General features: G+C 29.1%; 2 protein-coding genes and 1 long non-coding RNA gene across 5 annotated transcripts; 1 reads left to right on the top strand and 2 right to left on the bottom strand.

The window, feature by feature from the left end:
• Window positions 1-532: 532 nt before the first annotated feature.
• On the bottom strand, window positions 533-8,062 carry LOC109603075 (cell cycle control protein 50A). 2 transcript variants are annotated; one of them, XM_049968166.1, is made up of 6 exons: window positions 7,927-8,062; window positions 2,302-2,597; window positions 2,013-2,214; window positions 1,621-1,959; window positions 1,400-1,565; window positions 533-1,346 (listed from the first exon to the last, which is right to left on the bottom strand). In XM_049968166.1, exons 1-6 carry the CDS (start codon window positions 7,937-7,939, stop codon window positions 1,301-1,303), a joined length of 1,062 nt encoding a protein of 353 aa, XP_049824123.1. In that variant the 5' UTR covers window positions 7,940-8,062; the 3' UTR covers window positions 533-1,300. The 2 variants fall into 2 exon arrangements, with proteins under 2 accessions (XP_049824123.1, XP_019875087.2); XM_020019528.2 differs by lacking the exon at window positions 7,927-8,062 and adding an exon at window positions 2,906-3,093.
• Window positions 5,466-7,162, top strand: LOC109603078 (uncharacterized). The gene is made up of 3 exons (XR_002191790.2): window positions 5,466-5,599; window positions 6,351-6,491; window positions 6,643-7,162. It is a non-coding gene; the product is annotated as an uncharacterized LOC109603078 (long non-coding RNA).
• A 2,946-nt stretch (window positions 8,063-11,008) lies between the features above and the next one.
• On the bottom strand, window positions 11,009-21,056 carry LOC109603076 (ankyrin repeat domain-containing protein 29). 2 transcript variants are annotated; one of them, XM_020019530.2, is made up of 7 exons: window positions 20,804-21,056; window positions 14,162-14,269; window positions 13,016-13,114; window positions 12,858-12,956; window positions 12,310-12,606; window positions 11,838-11,933; window positions 11,009-11,783 (listed from the first exon to the last, which is right to left on the bottom strand). In XM_020019530.2, exons 1-7 carry the CDS (start codon window positions 20,813-20,815, stop codon window positions 11,595-11,597), a joined length of 900 nt encoding a protein of 299 aa, XP_019875089.1. In that variant the 5' UTR covers window positions 20,816-21,056; the 3' UTR covers window positions 11,009-11,594. The 2 variants fall into 2 exon arrangements, with proteins under 2 accessions (XP_019875089.1, XP_019875088.1); XM_020019529.2 differs by having other exon boundaries at window positions 14,162-14,272; window positions 20,804-21,049.
• Between the last annotated feature and the right edge of the window lie 926 nt (window positions 21,057-21,982).

Genomic DNA, 21,982 nt, shown 5'->3' with positions numbered 1-21,982 from the left:
AAATCCTATTTTTAATAAGACAAAAACAATTAACTAATCTATATTTGTTTTAACAGTACTTCTATAACATTTATAAAATATATTTAATTCTCTATTCTTGTATAATTTTAAATCATTAATTGAAACTCGGGAAAAAATGTATTATATTAAAATATTATTAGTAAAATAAGTCACATGATTCAGTTTGTTTTACTACCGATCGTACAATAGGTGGGTTGCATAATAATTTATGATTTTTAAAATATTGATTTATTAATGTTTGAATAATAAATTGTGTGAAACTGGAACTTACGAATATGAGAATATAAACTTTAATATGTATATACTATATTATCAGAGAGAAATGTTTAACTTCTCAAGAGAGATAATGTTTATTGTTAACATTAATTTTATTTTTGTTATATTCAGTATTTGTCAGAAATTGAATAAGCTGTTTTAAAAATAAAATATAAAGATACTTTTCTTACAAAATTTATGCGAATAGGTAAAAAATTAATTTTTTAAAATATAAAAAGGCAAAATAAAACTAAAATTTAATATAATTTATCATTTATTACCAAAGTAACAATTACTAATCTATAAACTGTCTTAACAAAAATATATACAACATAATTAATGCGCACGTAATGTGCTAATAAATCACAAATTAGAATTTTAATAAATAATAACTATTAATATAATCTATTTTAAGCTTAACAATTATTTAAAAATACTTTTTAGCGTAATAATTAAGCATGTATCATTCCAAGTTTTAAAAAACCTTACTTAGGCAGTGTTAAATTCTAAAACAGTGTTAATGGAAATCACAATTATTTCTTAGAAAGTGCAGTCAAAAATTTACAGTTAAAATTGCTATAAAAAGTACTGTGCCAAATTAATAAGGCGAGTATATAGAATTATATGATTTAAATTATCAACATCTAAAAGTTATATAATAAAAATGTGTAAAAGGGTACATGAGAGTTCGTTTTTAAAGACAAAATAATTTAGAAAAATGTGAAAAGTGATATGGAATGATAAGTCTAACATTAAAGGCCACTTGTGTGTTAAAACTATGTTACATCAGGAATGCGAAAATAAGTCTAAACAACGTAATCGAAAATACGTACAATAAATGCAACTCCAGTATCTTTGGCAAGTTTGATAATGCAAGTTCCTATAAAGTTTACAACCCAAATATATTGGCACAATAACATAATTTAACAATTATGAAGAATTATAAGAATTGCATGTATTGAAGTACATTTAAAGCAACTGATCCTGAGAAATTAAGTAACTAGCTCCACTCGCAGTTGTCCTATTACTGGTACGGTGTCCGGGGATTTACGTTAATCATTTCAGAAGTACTGAAAACAATATTCAAATTAGTTTTTTCCCTCAATGTATTGAAATGTTCTACCTTTTTCCGCATTTAATGTGTATGAACAACAGGGCAATACCAAGAAGTAAACAGGCACAACCAACAACAATATAGGCAATACCCAGAAATGGATTTTTACCTCCCAACAATGACGTTGTGCTCAATATCATGCGTTTCGTTCCATCAAAAGAGCTTACATCATAATCTGCAATGAAATTATTTAATGTCACATACTGTCACAATGCACAATCAATTCTTACTATATTCAACAGTGAGTTCATAATTGTCCTTGGGTAATCCATTCCTCAATCCGTCTTTACTGTGATCAATGCGTCGGTAGAGTTTTCTGAACGTGGGCAAAGCGGCAGTTCGCATCCACACAATCAAATCCTCATTTTGAAAACCGTTGTTGTCTTCATTATCTGGATCCAATTCATAAACGTGCTTTTTCCAATTCTTAGGTTTCTCAAAGTTCTTAAATGCTTCCTTCAAGTCGCCTGGGGGATTTTTGAATTTTGTTTTCTTATCTGATGGCCAAGCTATGCCAGTATTTAATAGTGTTATGTTGCCCAATTGTTTTGAGCTTAAACTCAACACATCTGTAACAATTAATTTGATCACTTTGTTTGATACTTGAAAGATTTTCACTTACCATTAAATAATGAATTGGCAATAGCTCCACAAGGTGCTATAGGAATTTTATTAGAGCCATTAGTAACATAGGCAAATGGCATACAATCACTAACTGGTTCTTGATTAATCCTCCCCAAAAGTTGATTATCATCTCGGGACTTTACATACCTCCTGTGGTTCTGGTAATAATTGCTCAAGCCATAGTACATATATACCTTACCCTAAATTAAATAAAACAGTTGTTATTAAACAGTTTATATGTCAACTAGACAAACATGTTTTGCTTTGCATAGATATTATTTTATTACCTTGAAATCGGTGGTTAAGTTGAAATTAATCTTGCAGTAACAGGTATTGCTTGGATCTTTCTGTATAACACTTGCACAGGTTTCATCAGTGGGTCTCCATTGTCCATCAGCACCATGTATTGTTCTGTTGCATTCTGTGTAATCGATGACATGTTCATTAACCTCCTCAGAAAAGTACAAAAGTCCTATGCCTACTGGAATGAATGCAATGCCTATAACGAAAAATGTTGGTAGAACAGTGCCAGCAGTCAGTATGGGTTGCCATGCTGGTAGTCTTTGCTGCTTGAAGGCAGAGTCTAAAACAAATATTATTACATTAGGGATTTCTGGTGAGTTGTGAGGGCTGACAATAGTCTCCCATAAGTGCGAACAGAATACTATCTGCTACAATTACAGGACAAGGTTTTATAAATTGCAGTTGATAAATAATAGATTAAGGATAATTACAGAGGTAGAATGTGGGTTAGACTCATGGTGCATACCCAATATTGTAGACGTAGTTTCACGGTTTATGACATGAAACATTAATTAGAACCTTGAATTAATCAATAAGGGTATAAGAAAAAGGATTGGCATTTAACCCATTTACAATCATACTACCTACCTGATGGCTTTTTACTTGGTGGTGGTCCTCCACTTAATGGTGTGACCATTGTTTAGACGTTTTTTGGTATTAGGATGTTATCAATGCGATTTGTGACTCATTCGAAATTGTTTTTCGATTTAATCAGCTGTAGCGTTAATTTGCCAAATCTGACAAGTGACGGTCGATAAAAAGGTTCCCCGCATACTATCATAGACATACTTACTTATAGATATTTACTATTGACACAAAAAATTAAATTAATGCATGATTTTTTTATTTATTTATAGATTGAAAAAATATATTTATGGAATTAAAAATATATATTAAGATTAAGATTAATATTACAAATTTAATAAGAAAGTTAATTAAAAGGAGAAATCTCTATATTAGACATGCGCATTAATTTACTACTTTAAGCACGTGTTTCATAAGTTCACACGTCTGTCAAAGTTATAACTATATTTCAAATATTCTATAATCAATGTTTTAAATGATCTAATATTGAATGAAAATGTGAATGACGATGATGCAGAAAATGAATAAATAAATTATTCGGAAATTTTTAAAATAATATTTTATTATTAATGTTCTTGATTTAAATATATTATTTGTAAATATACATGAAACGTTCTGAATATGCCACATCACACTAATACTGCTTAGTGAATTTAGTGATAACATCTGAGTATATTACACATCAATATTTACTGATAAACTTTATCAATTTCTACAAAAAACACAAAAACTATTTCCAAAATTAAACTTGTTTATACAATTTTATTTATTTGTTCTGAATTGAGCTGGATTTAAATTTGCCAACTTTAATTTTAAAAAGGACATTAACACTTTTTACAAAATCCACTTTGTTCTACAATGTTGACCTATCTCTGTGGCATAGAATCGGCCATCAAATATACGTCTATATTGTTTTAAGCTTCTTGAATTGCTGTGATAAGTGTTTTGTGAATTTGTTTATAAACGTGATACGTGGATACGGTTTTCGTGTTGAAATATAACTATCAAATCTATATCAAATTGATGTTTAACATATCCCTGTACATAATTCTGTTTAATAAGGGCCTGCGCTAGTCGAATTGGTTGTATTTCATTTAAATTAGATTGATTTTTAAAATTCGAATTAGTTTTTGAAACTCAGACAAACTTTTTCGTAGATTCCTCTCTCTGTCATCTCTCTGTTTTTCTCGATCTTGGTAACGCTTCGACAAATGATTAAGTAATTATAATAAGCATAATAACTAGTAAATTATCGATTTAAATTCATTATAAGTAGCGGCATCCAATTCAATTAGTATTGTAATTTTAATATATTCTATTAAGTTGCTATAATTATGACCAGCACTGTAAATACAAAATTATTTATATTCACACTAACACAAATAACTTGATTAAATCAATTTGTTTCCTTGAAAACAATCGAAAAATATTTTGTTTAAATTAAAATTTAGGGGGTCGCCCTAAACTGAACGGATATGCCTAAATAAGGCTACATAGGTGAACAAATCCTTAGGTGCTAGAAAAATTGGAGAATTTTTGAAAAAAACTTCTTAATTTCTATAACTAGGGTTAATTAAAGCTTTAGCAGCAATTTTGAACATTTAGAGTTATAAAAATATCAAAAATATCAAAAGATCAAAAAACTTCAAAAAACACCAATTTTTATAAAAGTGTCAAAAACCTAGGTCTACGAGGAAGTGCACTTAAAATATATTGAGTTTCTTTTTTAGAGAAACTCAATATATGTAGGCTTCCAATGTGTCTAGGGCGACCCTACTCCCGAAGAACACAGAATGAGGATTGTTTGCTTTGATCTCCTATTTGTGGCGCATTGTTTACTTCAATATTAGTGACATGGTTAAATTCAGTAAAAAAAATTTTGTGTTTGTCGTTTAAAGTAAACCATACACTTAAAAATTTACATAAAACGGGTCATACGTTATTAAGAAATAAATACTCCGGAACTGATTTTGAGTTTAAACAAAGGTCATAATTTAAATGGAGTAAGGTTTGAAAATGTTTCACAAATGTTAGGAATGTGTTATTTTTGTTGTTTTGTTTCTATTTCGTCTTAAATCGTGTTCCTTAACTGAAGTTATCTGAACTAATAATTTATTTCAGTTTATAAATTATCACTGAATAAAATGTATTTAGAGTTGAGGTGTAAAGGCAAATCAATAATTTTAGGTAATAATTTGGGTGGATATCAGGAATAAATTGTGCGCATGCACAAAAATTTATATATTCAACTTTGTCACTTTTATTTTATCAGTTAGTTTTTGTATGTATATGTACTCAATTTTAAGTAAAATGTTCAATAAAAGATGAAAAATACTTAAAATTATTTATTATTTATTTATTTATTTTTGAGGTGAAATTTGTCGGTGGGAAAATATTCTTCATTACATATGATATTTAAACAAAAATAGAATGGGTGTTTTATGGGTGTGACTATACTCTAATATAACATGGAGTAACAGCACATAAAAAATCATTATTATTTAATTGGAACGCTTGCGCATCAATGATTTCTTATTAAGGCATCCTTATATATACCCTGACTTCAGGATTTCCGTCCTCTTTCTCTTGTTTCATCTGATCGTAGTGCTACACCCTGTGGCAGCGCGAGGGCTGTGTTCGAGAGGGCTGGTCCCTTAAGGACCAAAAAATCCATAGTTTTTCCAAAAATGAAGAACGGTAAGCATCTAACACTAAATATAATATATTTTTTAAAACGGGAGATGGCCGTAGTGACAGCTCATGCAATTTGACGTGAAAAATTTCACAAAAAGTCGATTTTTTTATAAAATTATGTGGTAACTAACCATTTAACAAAACAAATATTTTAGGAATTATGCATAACATTTTTTCGGAAATTTAAAAATGATTTATTTATTCATTTTTGGTACCATTGTCATTCACAATATTTTCAATTAATATTTAATTATTTGAACTATTGATTATATCGATTTAAAACACAATTGATAAAAGCTTTTTTTGTAAAAATGATTGCAATCGATCAGAAAATATCAGTTAAAAAGTTAATGCGCATATGCCTAATGATTTCTGATAGATACCAATCGATACTGGAACAAGATCAAAATTTTTCATCATGTTTTCCATACAAGGCGATGCCAACTGTATATACAACAAATTGTAATTCATAAACATGAATCCAAAAGAAACAAAAGTAAATTAAAACCCTTTATAAACTTGCAGTAATAAGAGCTGCAGAATCGATTTTTGTAGCATATTTTCACAACTACAAAGTCCCAATATAAAAGTAAACAATATTGGACAACAAGTATAACCATTTTCTTATTCAAGAGGTATGACGTTATCACTTCAAAAATCCAGGAGTTAAATAGGAAAAATTTTCTGCAAAAATGAAATTTTTAATGATTTCATTAAAAATAAGACGTTCATTCATCAAATATTGTTATTTCAGAATTTCCAAATTGGGGTATTGGGGTTCCAAATGTTGCAAACAATAAAAACACCGCTGGAGAAATGTAACTTAATAAATTATTATGTTACATTTTGAGAAAGTACATTATCCATCTGTGCCAAGTTGTTGCAGCAAGAACTTGTAAGTATATACAAATTAGGGTAATCTGCACTTACATAGTATTCGATAAAAATATCCAACACAATATCAGTTGTTGTTTATATTAAAGTATAGGATTACTCAAAATTATTAGTTTACGGCCAATTAATTTAATTAATAACATTTATTGCAGCTTCATATTTGGAATCTATGCGATCGCCGGTATCGACACAAACGTCACTCCCTGACTACGACCAGCAGGAACGAAAATGGAAGAGCACATATATAAAATCACATATTTTCGAGTAACAAAACTTTGATTTGAGGGGTGATTCCCTCAACTTAGTGTCTACCCGCCCTATATTATTTTTTATATTTGGCTAGGACGATCCTACTCCTGATGGGCACAGAGTGAAAATCGTTCACGCCATTTTTTTATACATTGGTATTACTTAAAACAAATTATTTTCTTTGTTACTCGATAATGATGTATAATATATGAAATTTTGAAAAAAAAAATATTAATTTCTATAATATATAAGAATTAAAGCTATCAGCAATGTACTTATAAAAAACCCAATTTTAAAAAAGTGTAAAAAACCTAATCTACAGGGAAGTGCATTTAAGTTAAATTGAGTTTTTTTTAAGTTTACGTACAACGTGTCGTTAAAGTGTAATGTGAATGTGTATGTGTGAAATAAATCCTTAAAACAAATATTTCAGATTTTCAATCATATACATTATGTCTGTCATGACATGCACCTTAAACGATGTAAATAATGTGGAAACCGAAACCTATTAGTCATCGTTAATCGAAATTTTTAAAGTAATTGTTAAGTACAATAGTTGGGCAGATTTTTATTTAATTAAGAGGTAGTGAAATATTAATTTAAAAAAAATGTTTAATTAAATTATTTTATTATTGGAAATGAGGGGGACCATGTATTTAATAAATTCTTTTAGATTTAAATAAAGAGGGGCTCTGTTCAGTTTATACTTGTACCTTTGTGCTTAAACCTAATGTACATATGGTTAAATCTATAAACGCATACTTTTTGGTCATTTGGACATTAACACAATGTTTTTCTGTTTCATACAATTGTCACACAAAGAAATATTCAACTCTCAGTGGATGATGGAGAGAGAGAGAGAGAGATTAGTTAGTTACTAAATTTTTAGTACTCAAACACCCCTTACATATTTAAATATTTTGATGAAACCAATTTAAAGAGGGACACACCCTCAGTATAATTGTAGTACAACAATAATCCAATAAAATGATATATGCAATTATTTATGTTACTCAATATATATATATATATATATATATATATATATATATATATTAGAATTTGCTTTGATAGAATTGTTCTACACAACAAATACAATATGGGCTAAGTACTTTAAATATTTTTTTTGAAAAGAATTCAATACGTACATAATTGTCCGCGTAGGAAAACTACAAAACTCAACTTACATATTTTCAACATGTCACCGATAGGAAAAATTTTCACTAGATTCCATGCACCAGCTGCATGTTGTCTCGACAATAAATTATTTAAACTATTGATTCCACTTCGTTACTGAATCGAACCTAGCAATTTCAATTTGTGCGGCCAATAATAATCTAACGCAAGGTCGGAAAAATAACAATAATCTCGTTGTGGTTTGCTTTGGGTGTCAACGTTTGTTTGTCGAATAATTATGGCGATGGTGTAATTTTCGAAATATTTTATCAGGATGTAGTCATAAAAATTTATATTTTCTCAAAGAAAACATTATAATGCGTCTACAGGTATTAATTAGCACCAATAAACTCAAGCACTTATGTAACGAAATATAGATAAACTGAATAAAAAATGAATTGTGTGTTAAAAATATTGTAGTTAACTTACATTCCTTTATGGGATCTATTCTTTGTGCGTACTCTCGCATTTTCACGTAACTACTGGAATATTTAGGAAGAACCATCATTACTAAGATAGTAATTAATTAATTATTCAAATTCTCATTACTTCAATGGTTTTTATAAAAATAACATTCGATTTGCCTAATAAAGTAGACGTAAATCCATGTTATAAACTATGTAGAAAAATATATTTTTGTACTAATCATATTAAAACAAAAATAAGTTGTATAATATTTATACATATAAATAAAATTGAAATGTCTGTTTATAATATTGAAATAACTGTTTTTTATTACATGCATATGAATATAAATACGGTACATTCAACAAAATAACATTTTTTACAATTTTTGTCTCTCTGTCTGTCTGTTCCGGCTAATCTCTGAAATGGCTGGACCGATTTTTATGGGACCTTTATTGCAGGTGCTGATGTAATAGACTACTTTTATTTTAGAAAAATTCTTTTATTTTAGAAAAATAAAGTAATGTTGCAATGTCCAAGTAGTGTCAGTACCACGCGTAGCTCACGCACATGCCATCACTGGGCCGTTACGTAGGGCGCCTCCTGGAGGAAGTGGCGGGTACAGCTGGGTTAATCATGAAATTAATTTAAATTAAAAAGAATTGTTCTTTTAATAAAATGATCGTCTTTTAGTTATTTCTTACGTTTTTAGTAATTTTTTGAGAATCCAGAAAGAATTATAATTATTATAAAGATAAATAATTATAATTATAAAAGTAATGACTTTTTTAATGATTTTTCAGAAAATTAGAAAAAAAATAAAAATCCATAAAGTTATTGGAAAATGATCGTATGGATTTTGAACGTACGAATTTTTATCGTATGGAAAATGATCATATGGATTTTGATCGCTATGTAAAATGATCGTATGGATTTTGATCATATGGATTTTGATCATATGGATTTTAATCGTATGGAAAATGATCATATGGATTTTGATCGTTATGGAAAAAGATCGTATGGAAAATGATTATATGGATTATGATCGTATGAAAATGATCATATGGATTTTAATCGTATGGAAAATGATCATATGGATTGTTATCATTATGGAAAATGATCGTATGGATTTTGATCATTATGGAAAATGATCATTATGGAATATGATCGTATGGAAAATGATCATTATGGAATATGATCGTATGGAAAATGATCATTATGGAATATGATCGTATGGATTTTGATCATTATGGAATATGATCGTATGGTTTTTGATCATTATGGAAAATGATCGGATAGATTTTGAACATATAGAAATTACTATTTCTCACGTTTTTAATGAATTTTTGAGATTTTATTTTATTTTTTACGTTTTTAGTAAACTTTTACGTTTTTCGTAACATCGTTATAAGTATAAATATACTGTATATTTCTTTATTAATTAATGCACCCAAGAAATTTCGAAAGTATAGTATTTACTACTCATACGGGAATTTTTCTTCGAAACTAAATTGTTTGAGAGGACCGAAATTTCTTTCAATTTTGCTTTCACCAGAAATATATAATAATTTTCACATGAAATTTTTATAATTAAAAATTTTTTAGTTATAGAAGTGTAATAAACACCTTGTCAAATATAAAATATATACATCAAACTGTTTTCGATTGGTACAGATGACAAATCTTATAAAAATCTATTATTTATATTTCATTATAAATACTAATATTTTCTTATTCTATAAGAATTCTTAATAGAATTTTGTCGAATTTCCTTATAAACGTTATCTCCCATGTTTTTTATAGGGTTGATGTCTGGAAATTGGGACGGGCACCACAAAACATCGATGGTCTTTCAACCAATACGTCACAATTTTGTATCGTTTTCATGTTGAAATACATTTATTAAAACATCATTTCTTCAATATATGAGGGGAAATTATTGTTATTATATACATGTAAATGAATCAGTCTAAGGGGGCCTAAGCCAAAAGAGTTGAAGATTCCTCATAGAATAATTGAGCTGTTACCATGTTTCATTGTGGGTATAACGAACATTTTGAGTAGTTTTATCCCTGTAAGATGTTTAACATCATTTTTTATAAATTAAATTTAGACTCGTCACTAAAAACTACTCGCTTCCGCTATTCTCTGGTCCAGTGAATGTGATCACGCAAATCAAAATTGGACTAACCATCTTCTCATAGCCCTTGATCTAATTTGAGTAAGTCCCATTTTCTTTAGGTTAATTTTAATTTCTGTTGACGGATTGAATTATTTTTTGACATTCAAATTATCGAATTTTTCGAACCCAAATAAATATTTCTGTAGGTACTGCTAAGCCAGTTTCTCTATTATAATTTTCATTCTAAAAAACCTCTATGTTCCAAAATTTATAACGTTAGCCCGTTTCTATAAATAGTTTAATTAATCAACTTTTTCCGGAGTTGGGTGATATGTACAAAAAGAAGTGAAATATGTTATTTTTTTGCATTACAACTTATCTATACGTAAATGTGAATATTAATATATGAGGTATATATTATTAGTTTTATTATTGGTTTGAGAGTTGGCGCTTTCATTTAAATTTCACCTTTATTATCAAATAAAGATGTTTATGCGGATCTACATCGGTAACGCAGAATTAAAATTGTTTATAGGTCAATATGCAATAAATGAATAATACATGTCAAAAATGGTGTAGAAATTTTATTAAACAGTATAATACAAAAACAATAAATAACAAAGAAATATACATCATTAAATAAATAGCAACAATTCAAAATTTTAGAAGGTATTACCTCCCAGACTATTTCACTAAAATACTATTAACTATTACATATACCTTATGTAAATAACGAACATGATAAATATAATTAAGTACATTGTAAACAACGTAACAAGTGTAAAACGAACGAAAAAAGTGAAACTCTCTATTATATTAAAAATTGAGCGGAGAGTAATATATTAATACTTTGTTGCGGTGGGGAAGGCACAAATTTAGTCTTTTTTAACAACAATTACTACATTTCATATTCATTTAAAGTGCAAACAGTACAACAAACATTCTTATCACATTCTAATAAAATTCGTAGTACGGAATAATTGTTTCTCCTTGAGTATAATTACATATTTTTACAAATGCTAAAAATGCACGGAAATATGGAGTCATCGGTCTTTATAACTAGACCATGGAATAATCTGAAGAAACAACTCCCTGTATCGAAGACATTATTTATAATAACATAAAAATTAGCCTAGAAAACCCCATAAAAATTCATTTACGATTCGAACAGTTCCTTAAATAGTCATGTATTGCATTGTTTCTTCCTGATTTCATTGCAACATCAGCGGGTGTCAGATTCTCTTGATTTTTCAAGTTGGGATTCGCTCCTGCCGCAATTAGTTGTTTGCAAACAGCCAACGAACCAGACAAAGCAGCTGCATGCAGGGGACTTTCTCCATTCTAAAACATTAAAAATAAATAAACTTGTGTTATGTTTCTGCAACGTGTATTTACCGCAAGTAAGTCGAGGGAAGGTTTGTATCTTAATAATTCACCGACAACTGCCGAATGTCCCTTGTGGGCCGCCTTGAATAAGGAAGTTGCTCCGTCCTGAAACACATCCGCAATTGGATCAATAAAGAAGAAAGATAATGTAAATTTTCAACTATTAACTTTAAAATGAGCTGTAAAATAAGTAATTCTTATGCAACTAACTAATCACCATTATTATTAATTTTTGCCAAGGTTCCACAAGCTAATATAATTAATTAAAGGCTTATTTGCGTTGCGTGCAAGGAGAGAATTGGCAATAGTCAAACGCCTAATTTTGTTATTCTCAATTGTCAGTGAGATTCATTCCTCTTTGTGATGTTTAGATTATTTAATATTTAATGACTGTCTATTCCCAAAGAGAATTTTGAGAGAAAAATTACTTGGTTTAACTTACTCAATATACTACTTAGATAAGTGTCCAAAAATCTCTTACATGTCTTGCCGAATCGACTTTGGCCCCGGCTTTCAGCAGCTGAGCCACGATGTGATCGTGCCCCATCTGAGCCGCAATCCACAAGGGAGTGGCACCGTCCGTCCGCCTTGCATCCGCCTCCGCTCCCTGCGCCAGCAGGAACAGCAGTACTTTGAAGTGCCCGTTTTGGGCCGCTATGAACAGGGGCGTCGCCCTATCCTTCATATGCATGTTCACTTTGGCGCCCCGCTTCACCAACTCCTTGACGACGTCGATGTGTCCGCTCTGGCACGCCACGAACAACGGGCTGCCGCCGTCCTGAAATAATCACATACAGATTCGCCACCGTGATTACGGTTGCGTCGCTTCCGCAGTCTTAATTGATCCGCGGAACTGCAACGCAATTATTATCCTAATTAAAACGAATTGTTCTTGTTCCGTTGGGAATGACTGGAGGATGCGAGAGTTCACGGAGCTATGTTCCCCGCCTTTGTTTTCCGAGTCTATTCACTTTGACCTATGCAAAAATGCCAATGCCACACGCACACACCTTTCACACTTTTACTCACCATGCTGCAAGAATCGACAGGTGCCCCATTGTCCAACAAAAACTGCACGATGTCCAAGAAGCCGCCTTGGGCGGCGAAGAACAGCGGCGTTGTGCCTGTCTGGAATCGAAGAACTGGTCAAATTTTAAGGGCGGGATTTTTCGGTCGTCCGTACTTACAATCCGTTTCGCAGCTGGATCGGCGCCTTGTTCCAGAAGCTCTTTGACACAGTCGAAGTGGCCGTTGGCTGAAGCCAAAATTAACGGAGTGGTGCCCTCCTGAAATTGTTAAGTCTGGTTTTACTTACTTACGAAATTGAAAGGTTTCATCGAATAAATTATTTAAATAAATACAAATCAGGTATTTATTTTCTCAAAACCATTCCAAATAAATAAATAATTCATTAGTTACTTTCGTTTTCGGCTGGTGTTAGCATTTACCAGCAACTAGCCGAGTCTATTAATTGGCGTAAAAGGTACATTGTGATCCGATGTCTAATTTAACGCTCCACTTGAGACGCGGACAAAAGCGTCCAAAACCGGGACAGAAAACTATTTCCCGTGCATTTTTAATTTCAATTTAAGCTTTCACGAGCAACAGAAATTCGTCACGAATGCACGGCACACAAAAAAATGCAGCCAATCATTAAGGTCATTGTCGTTGGCCATTGTCTATCGACGTTTTTCTGGCCGGCAATCAAACCGGATCTCAGTCCGGTTGGGTTTGTGAACTGCCAATTTTATATACATTTCTCGGATTGTGCATGGAAATTAACGTTGGCGACTTTATGAAAAGGAAGAAAAAAACTGAGAAATACACACGGAAATTACAAAGCTATTTGGCACACTGTTAAACGCCGGTTTATTGCTGTCATTATAACTAGAAAGCAGAACGAAACTAAATGTTTAGCTTGCTCTCCTATTTCGCTACGTGATTATATTTAGTACACAATCAACATTTGTTTGTTGGGCATTAGTAACTGAATTGTAATTGTGCTAATGACTTCAACTGAACCGATCGTGAATGTTAAGTGTTGCCAATGTGGAGGAGTTCGGATGAATCACCGAAAATAAAAAATGATTAAAACAAATTTGAATATTGTATTTGGCGGTGGAACAGTTACTTGCTGTTTCCGTCGAAACTGACGATAAAAATGCCAATAAACATGTTGCCGGTGAATAAAAATGGTTTAATCTCTGCGTTTGGTGTCGAACGGTAAACTGGCTGATCGTCCGTTCCCGTTGACCTGTAAAATTTCAATCGGACATAACAGATGGTTGTGGTGCGTTTTGAGCACCGTTTTTTTTTTTCATTTCATCATTTACCTTATCGCGAGAATCCACGTGCACCTTTCCGCTGTCCAATATTCGCTTGAGCAACGGCAGGTTGCCGTTGAGCGCGGCTAGATGCAGTTGAACGTCCGACAGCGACTCCTTCTGTAAGGAAGCAAAATGATTATGCACTTTATGGTTTTCATTCAACTATTGGCTTGGGGGTGTTTCAACCCCGACATGAGTCTTTTGAAATAGAGCATATTTTCTTATAAATTATAACTTTTAGAATTTACTTATTAAATTATTGATATTATTATTTGTTATAAAGGTGATTAAATAGCCAACTTATAAATTATTATTCGATAGTTATTCAATTATAAATATTTAAAACCTTGCTAGATCAAGGTATGGAAAAATAATAATGTTGTGGTGAAAAGAAGAAAAACTGCGGATTTATAAATATTACTACATCTAAAAATAGCCGAGTTACAGCTGAAAAGAGTTCAAATTTCATAGAATTTTTGACGATTTATAAACGACTTTGCCATTTGAATAATTTTCTTCTGTTACAAATAATTTCGTTAGCCCTAGTTCTATGTTTTTAACTAATAGTTTATTGAGTTAGTAGTATTTTAAACATTGCTTGATCAAGATCTAATAAAAAAATGATAAAACAAAGAAAAATAAATATTGAACTATTGCTAAATGTAAAATTAGCTGAGTTACAAGTGAAGAGGGTTCAAATTTCATGCAATTTTTAAAGATTTTCATTCACTTTTTTTACCAACAAATAATTCCAGACACTGTATTCTACATTTTTAATCGATAATTTATTCAATTATAAGCATTTTAAACTTTGATAAACCGCTATAAGATAATAAATGAACATTTTATGAAATTTACTGTAAAATCTAAATATAGTAAAATTGCAGTTCATAAGGGTTCAAAATTCATGCAATTTTCATCTTTGTATTTTGAATCATTTTCGTAACAAATAATTTCAGTAATTATAGTCTACATTTTTAAATCGATTCGATTTTCGATCATAAGCATTTTAAACTTTGGTAAACTACCATAAGATAATAAATAATTTTCTTCACCAACAAATAATTCCATTAACTACAGTTCACATTTTTAATTGATGATTTATTCGATTAAAAGCATTTTTAACCCTGATACACCACTATAAGATAATAAATGAACATATTATGATGAAAAGAAGAAAAAATGAATATTTAAGTTTACTACAAAATCTAAAAATGGCCAAGTTGCAGTTGATAAGGGTTCAGTTGATTCATGTGGCTTTTGCACATTGCCAGTCACTTTTGCCTTCTGAATAATTTTCTCCACGAACAAATAATTCCAGTAACTGTAGTTTACATTTTTAATCGATGATTTATTCGATTAAAAGCTTTTTTAACCCTGATAACCACTATAAGATAATAAATCGACGTATTATGATGGAAAGAAGAAAAACAAATATTTAAGTTTACTGTAAAATCTAAATGTGGCCAAATTGCAGTTTTTAAGGGTTCAAAATTCATATGATTTTTTGAGATTGTCAGACACCTTTGCCTTATGAATAATTTTCTTCACCAACAAATAATTCCAGTTACTATAGTCTACATTTTTAACCCTGATAAAACACTATAAGATAATAAATGGAGATATTATGATGGAAAGAAGAAAAACAAATATTTAAGTTTACTGTAAAATCTAAATGTGACCAAATTGCAGTTTTTAAGGGTTCAAAATTCATATGATTTTTTGAGATTGTCAGACACCTTTGCCTTATGAATAATTTTCTTCACCAACAAATAATTCCAGTTACTATAGTCTACATTTTTAACCCTGATAAAACACTATAAGATAATAAATGGAGATATTATGATGGAAAGAAGAAAAACAAATATTTAAGTTTACTGTAAAATCTAAATATGGCCATGTCGCAATTGATAAGGGTTCAAAATTAATATGATTTTTCGAGATTGTCAGATACCTTTGCCTTATGAATAATTTTCTTCACCAACAAATAATTCCAGTTACTATAGTCTACATTTTTAACCCTGATAAAACACTATAAGATAATAAATGGAGATATTATGATGGAAAGAAGAAAAACAAATATTTAAGTTTACTGTAAAATCTAAATGTGGCCAAATTGCAGTTTTTAAGGGTTCAAAATTCATATGATTTTTTGAGATTGTCAGACACCTTTGCCTTATGAATAATTTTCTTCACCAACAAATAATTCCAATTACTATAGTCTACATTTTTAATCATCGATTTATTCGATTAAAAGCAATTTTAACCCTGATAAACCACTAAAAGATAATAAATGGACATATTATGATGGAAAGAAGAAAAAAGAATTTTTAAGTTTACTGTAAAATCTAAATGTGGCCAAGTTGCAATTGATAAGGATCCAAAATTAATATGATTTTTCGAGATTGTCAGATACCTTTGCCTTATAAATAATTTTCTTCACCAACAAATAATTCCAGTTACTATAGTCTACATTCTTAATCGACGATTTATTCGATTAAAAGCATTTTTAACCTTGGTAAATGACTATAAGATAATAAATGGACATATTATGATGGAAAGAAGAAATACGAATATTTAAGTTTACTGTAAAATCTAAATATGATAAAGGTTCAAAATTTATGTGATTTTTGTAAATTGTCAACCACTTTTGCCTTTTGAATAATTTTCTTCGCCAACAAATAATTTTAGTAACTACAGTACACATTTTTAATCGATGATTTATTCGATTTGATAAACCATTATAAGATAATATTATGATGAAAAGAAGAAAAAACAAATATTTAAATTTACTGTAATATTTAAATATTGAATATAGTAAATAATTACTCTTGATGGGTGTTTAAATTTTGTGGTATTTTTGTAGATTATCAGCCACTTTTAAATAATTCTCTTTAAACACAAATAGCTACTGAAACAAAGTCTATATTTTTAATCAATAATTCGATGATAACCATAGACCAACATAAGATAGTAACCGAAAATGTTACGATGGAAAGAAGAAAAAACGAATATTTAAATTTATTACTAAATGTAATAATAAACAAATTTTAATTGACAGTTTAACATTTGAGCTTACTCAGCTATAAACATTTTAAACCCTTAAACTTTAATGGTCATCATTTGCAAGTTCTTCAGTATAAAGCTAAAGAAAATTTCTATAATTTTGAAGTAAACTACTATTTTTAATTTATTATTATTACGTTTTAATTATCAATTTACCAGATTCTAACGACATTAATTAGAAAAAATATATAATTTCAACATGGTGGAGTGATAATTGGTCTAATGGTATAAATGAAAAGATTAGATGGAATTTATAAAGTGCAAAAGCAGGAAACTGGTATTTATCGTATGAAGCCTGGAGAAACGTAACACCTACATCGACAATAAACAATTTATATAATTAATTTGTATTATTAAAACCGTAAAATATAGTTTGCCATCGTTAACGCCACACATATGTTATTTAGTAAGAGAAAACGAGGAAATCGGCCTCTCAACGCGCCCAACATGTGAATACAACTGGGTTAATTTATCCGAGTGTGGGTAAAACAAACAACTACGTACTGTACGTACTGTTGAGTTTTAGATCATTATTTGTACTTATTACTTATTCCTGTAATTCCCTGCAATTAACTTTTACCAGTTTAATTACACATAATATATCTTTATGGATGTTTGTTTTCTTTGCATTTCCCACTACGTGTACAAACATATCTATATTTAGATGTCATCCGACCGATACATAATTCATTGATTTTATTAAACTGCTTTTGCAAATATTCTCGGACTTCCACATTGTCGTATCGGTTGTTTTGTGACCGTAATTTATCGTCGACGTTGTGACCTTTTTCCTGCGTCAATCAGTGCTTCCGATACACACGACTTTTTCTTCTCTCCGCCGATTATGGAAATCGCTGTTCATTAATATGCTCCATTGTCGATTAAAAAATGCGTTCACAACTATCTCAATAATTTATGGAAATCTTACTTCTTCTATATTCAGTTAGTTGGCCCGGATTCAAATTCGCTTCGAAAAATTCGATTTTTCGGGAGCAGTTCGTTTAATAAATAAACTGTTTACTACGTGACGATGTGTTTTATCTGTAAATTTGTCCGTGAACGTTTGCGTTATTACGCCAGTGCGAAAATGTTGCTGCCGTTTATTAATAGTTGTTTGATATACGTGAAATGTTTGTGCGGATTTTATTTTTCACCAGACCATCAACGTCAAACGAAAAAGCAACCGTGATATAAATTTTAATTAAATGTATGACAAGTTATCACAGATTACCTGCCAATTATCATGTATAATGAAACAATCAGTTTATTATATATAATTCGGTCATACGTTAAAAATAAAACTAAACTCATTGTTTTTTCAATTGATTAAAAATGTGTGGTTGCATCTATCAACATTATTAATTGGTTTTTAATTATAATTTTAAACAAAATTAGTAAAAAATATTTGTAATCTTATAAGTTTTAATTTTTAATAATATAATTATCAAAAAAAGTAAAATGTTTAATTATTTTAGTACACTAATATTATGGTTATTATTAATAGAATGAAATAAAATACGTCAAACAATTATTTTTTAAATTAACTTTGTAAAATTATCAAGTATCCTTATAATAAATATTTTAGTTTTTAATAATAGAAGAAATTAACTATGTCAAAATTTTAGAAAAAAAAAATGTTTAATAATTTTGCTTCGTGAATATTTTAATTACTAATAATTATTGATATTTGATTATAATTAAATTTGTATTTTTATCAATAACAAAAGTTTAGAAATAATAAATCAAATATTTAATAATTTTAAATGACAAATATTTTAATCATTAATAATAGAACGAAATAAACTGTGACAAACTATTAATTAACTGCCAATTCATCAGGTAAATAAAATAAGCGTAATAATTAATATTTGATTATAATTATTAAATTATGCTTTTATCAATGTTAAAATTCTAGAAAATATAAATGAAATGTCTAATAATTTTAGTTCACGATTATTTTAGTTATTAATGAATTAAACTAATTTTAAGTAAAATTAAAATTTAATTTAAAAGTTTTAGAACATATAAATTAGATGTTTAATAATTTTAGTACACAAATATACTAGTTATTATTAATAAAATGAAATAAATTGGGACAAACAATTAATTTTTATATTTTTTTTAATTATTAATAATAGAGAGAAGTAAACTGTAACAAACAATTAATTTCCACATTAACTATAATTATAATCATTAAGTATATAAACCTAAGAATTATTAACATTTGTTTATTATTTAAATTGTATTTTATATTAACAATACAGTTCAAGAAAATATAAATGAAACATGTAATAATTTTAGTTTACGAATATTTTAGTTATTAATGATAGAATGAAATAAGCTGTGACAAACAGTTAATTTTTACATTAACTTTATAATAGTATCAAGTAAGTAAACTTGTTATTTTTTAATATTTAAATATGATTAAAAATATATTTTTAGCAATAATAAAGTTTCAGAAAACATAAATGAAATGTTTAATAATTTTAATATACAAATATTTTAGTAATTATTAATAAAATGAAATAAACTGTAGCAAACAATTAAGTTTTACATTAACTTTGTAAAATAATCAAGTAATTAAAGCATATAATTATTAATATTTTATTACAATTTAAATAGTATTTTTATTAACAATAAAGTTTTATAAAATTTAAGTTTCACAGAGAAAATATAAATGAAATATTTAATAATTTTAGTTCACGAATATTTTAGTTATTAATAAATAAAATAAACAGTGACAAACAGTTAAGTTTTACGTTAACTTTGTAATATTATCAAGTAAGTAAATCTTATAATTTATAATATTTTATTATAATTAAGAGAGTAATTTTACCAATACTGACAATTTTAGAAAATGAATGAATGAAATGTTTAATAATATTAGTTCAAGAATACTTTAGTTATATTAACTTTGTAAAATCATCAAGTAAGTAAACTTAATAATTATTAATATTTGATTATATAATTAAAAGAATATTTTAGAAAATATAAATGAAATGTGTAATGTTAGTTATTAATAACAATGAATAAATTGTGTTAAACAGTTAATTTTCGTATTAACATTTTTGAATAGTTAAGTTTTTTAACATTTAATTATAATTAAAAGAATTTACTTCATAATTAAAATAAAAGTTTTTACGATTAAATAGTGTAATTTTCAATGTATTTTTTGTCGAAGATAATTTGTTGTTTAATATATTCTTAATTAACTATAAAATTTCCTAATAGTAATTTCACACTTATCTAAGAATTAATAATACAATGTTAACATTCAATTTTTCATCTGAGAATTTAATCACCTCTTCTATTATTACTCTAAGAAAATAATCAAAATATTAATAGATATTATCGCGCAACACATAAAAAGATTTACATCAGAATTCGCTGGATAACACAACAATAACAAATTCCACGTTTTGCATTAATACAAAAGCAAAAAAGAACCATTTATTCAATCCATTAACAATAGCACATTCATATTTATTGTTAAAATTTAAGCATGTAAAAATGGAAATTCGGACGGATGATAGTGCGTCTCCCTGGAAAAAAGCCACCTCCAAACCCTCCTTGTTTACATACCTTGAGAGACATTCTAAAGACCCTGTATTGACCCAGTTCGTGAAGGCACCACGCACAAGACAACAAACAAAACTGGCCACTCGAAGACGGATTCCTTTCGACCTCTCGTAATACTGTTACGCAACCGTTTCAGGTGAGAGAATACGGACATTCATCCACCAATATTCGAGTTCGACATCGCGCCGTCCGCTTATTGCCCACCGATCCTTGGCCGGAGAAATTGTGGAGTATATATCGAGCCAAGTTGCGTCGCGCGTGTTTTAAAATTCGACCGGCGCATGCGCCATTTTTTCGCACTCTCCCAACTTTGGAAGGGAACGCGTTCTCCAAACTGTTTCTTCTGGTTTAACCGGTGCAATGTCGGCAAAACGTGTTGCATGGAGCAATTTTGTGGTTTAAACGAAGGATATTTCGTAATTAGAAATGCAACAAAAAAATAATTGTTTATGAATAATTAATTTAAATGAACCCAATAATATATTTAAACATGGTGGGGAAAAACTTTTGGATTGAAGCTCCTTAAGATCATTACAAAAAATTATTAGTAAAATGGACCGTTTCGTATATAGAGACATCATATGAGACGAAATGGCACCATTTGCCAACGATAATTTATCAATTACATGGATTTTGATGAATGATAATAAATGAAACATGCATCCAAAGTTGTTCCAAGTTGGCTAAAGAATAAAAATGTTAAGATTATCGATTATCCAGTGAAAAGTTCAGATTCAAATACAATTGAAAACTTGTGGAACGATATGTAGTCTCGATTAAAACACCATAAAACATCAAATTTGTTGCTGATGAATTGTGGTTATTAATTGAAGAATCGTGAAACGTAATTTCAAACAACCATTGCCGTTATTTTATTGAATCCACCACTGTATACTAGGTCACAAATTTAAATATAAATAAATTTTATTCAACAATATATTCAACCATTCTAGTTAACAATTTTGGAATTAATATTAATGTTGATATCCTCTTCAGAATGCATTTCTCTCGAAGTAAAACATCACCACTTTACTACTTTTAATATTTTGAAGCTTCGTTGAGTTTCAAATGCGATCAGTATTGATTTGTCATGATGAAGCAAAAAGTCTACTGGCTACAGAATTTTTGAGTAAGTTTTTCATAAACTTCCAGATTGGATTATCAGGCCTCATGATAGGTAAT

This window comes from Aethina tumida, chromosome 5 (genome assembly GCF_024364675.1).
Source record: "Aethina tumida isolate Nest 87 chromosome 5, icAetTumi1.1, whole genome shotgun sequence".
In the NCBI taxonomy this organism is placed as follows: Eukaryota; Metazoa; Arthropoda; class Insecta; order Coleoptera; family Nitidulidae; genus Aethina; species Aethina tumida.
The sequence above is the reverse complement of the archived record's forward strand: the minus strand, read 5'-3'. Positions and strand labels throughout refer to the sequence as shown.

Coding starts and splice junctions, on each gene's coding strand:
- LOC109603075 (XM_020019528.2), bottom strand. CDS start 2,954: ATGGTCACACCATTAAGTGGAGGACCACCACCAAGTAAAAAGCCATCA. Junction 2,598..2,905: donor ACCAAGTAAAAAGCCATCAG/GTAGGTAGTATG, acceptor TATTTGTTTTAG/ACTCTGCCTTCAAGCAGCAA. Junction 1,566..1,620: donor TGAACTCACTGTTGAATATA/GTAAGAATTGAT, acceptor ATTTCATTGCAG/ATTATGATGTAAGCTCTTTT.
- LOC109603076 (XM_020019529.2), bottom strand. Junction 12,607..12,857: donor CTGTCGATTCTTGCAGCATG/GTGAGTAAAAGT, acceptor TGATTATTTCAG/GACGGCGGCAGCCCGTTGTT. Junction 11,934..12,309: donor AAGTCGATTCGGCAAGACAT/GTAAGAGATTTT, acceptor GATGTGTTTCAG/GACGGAGCAACTTCCTTATT.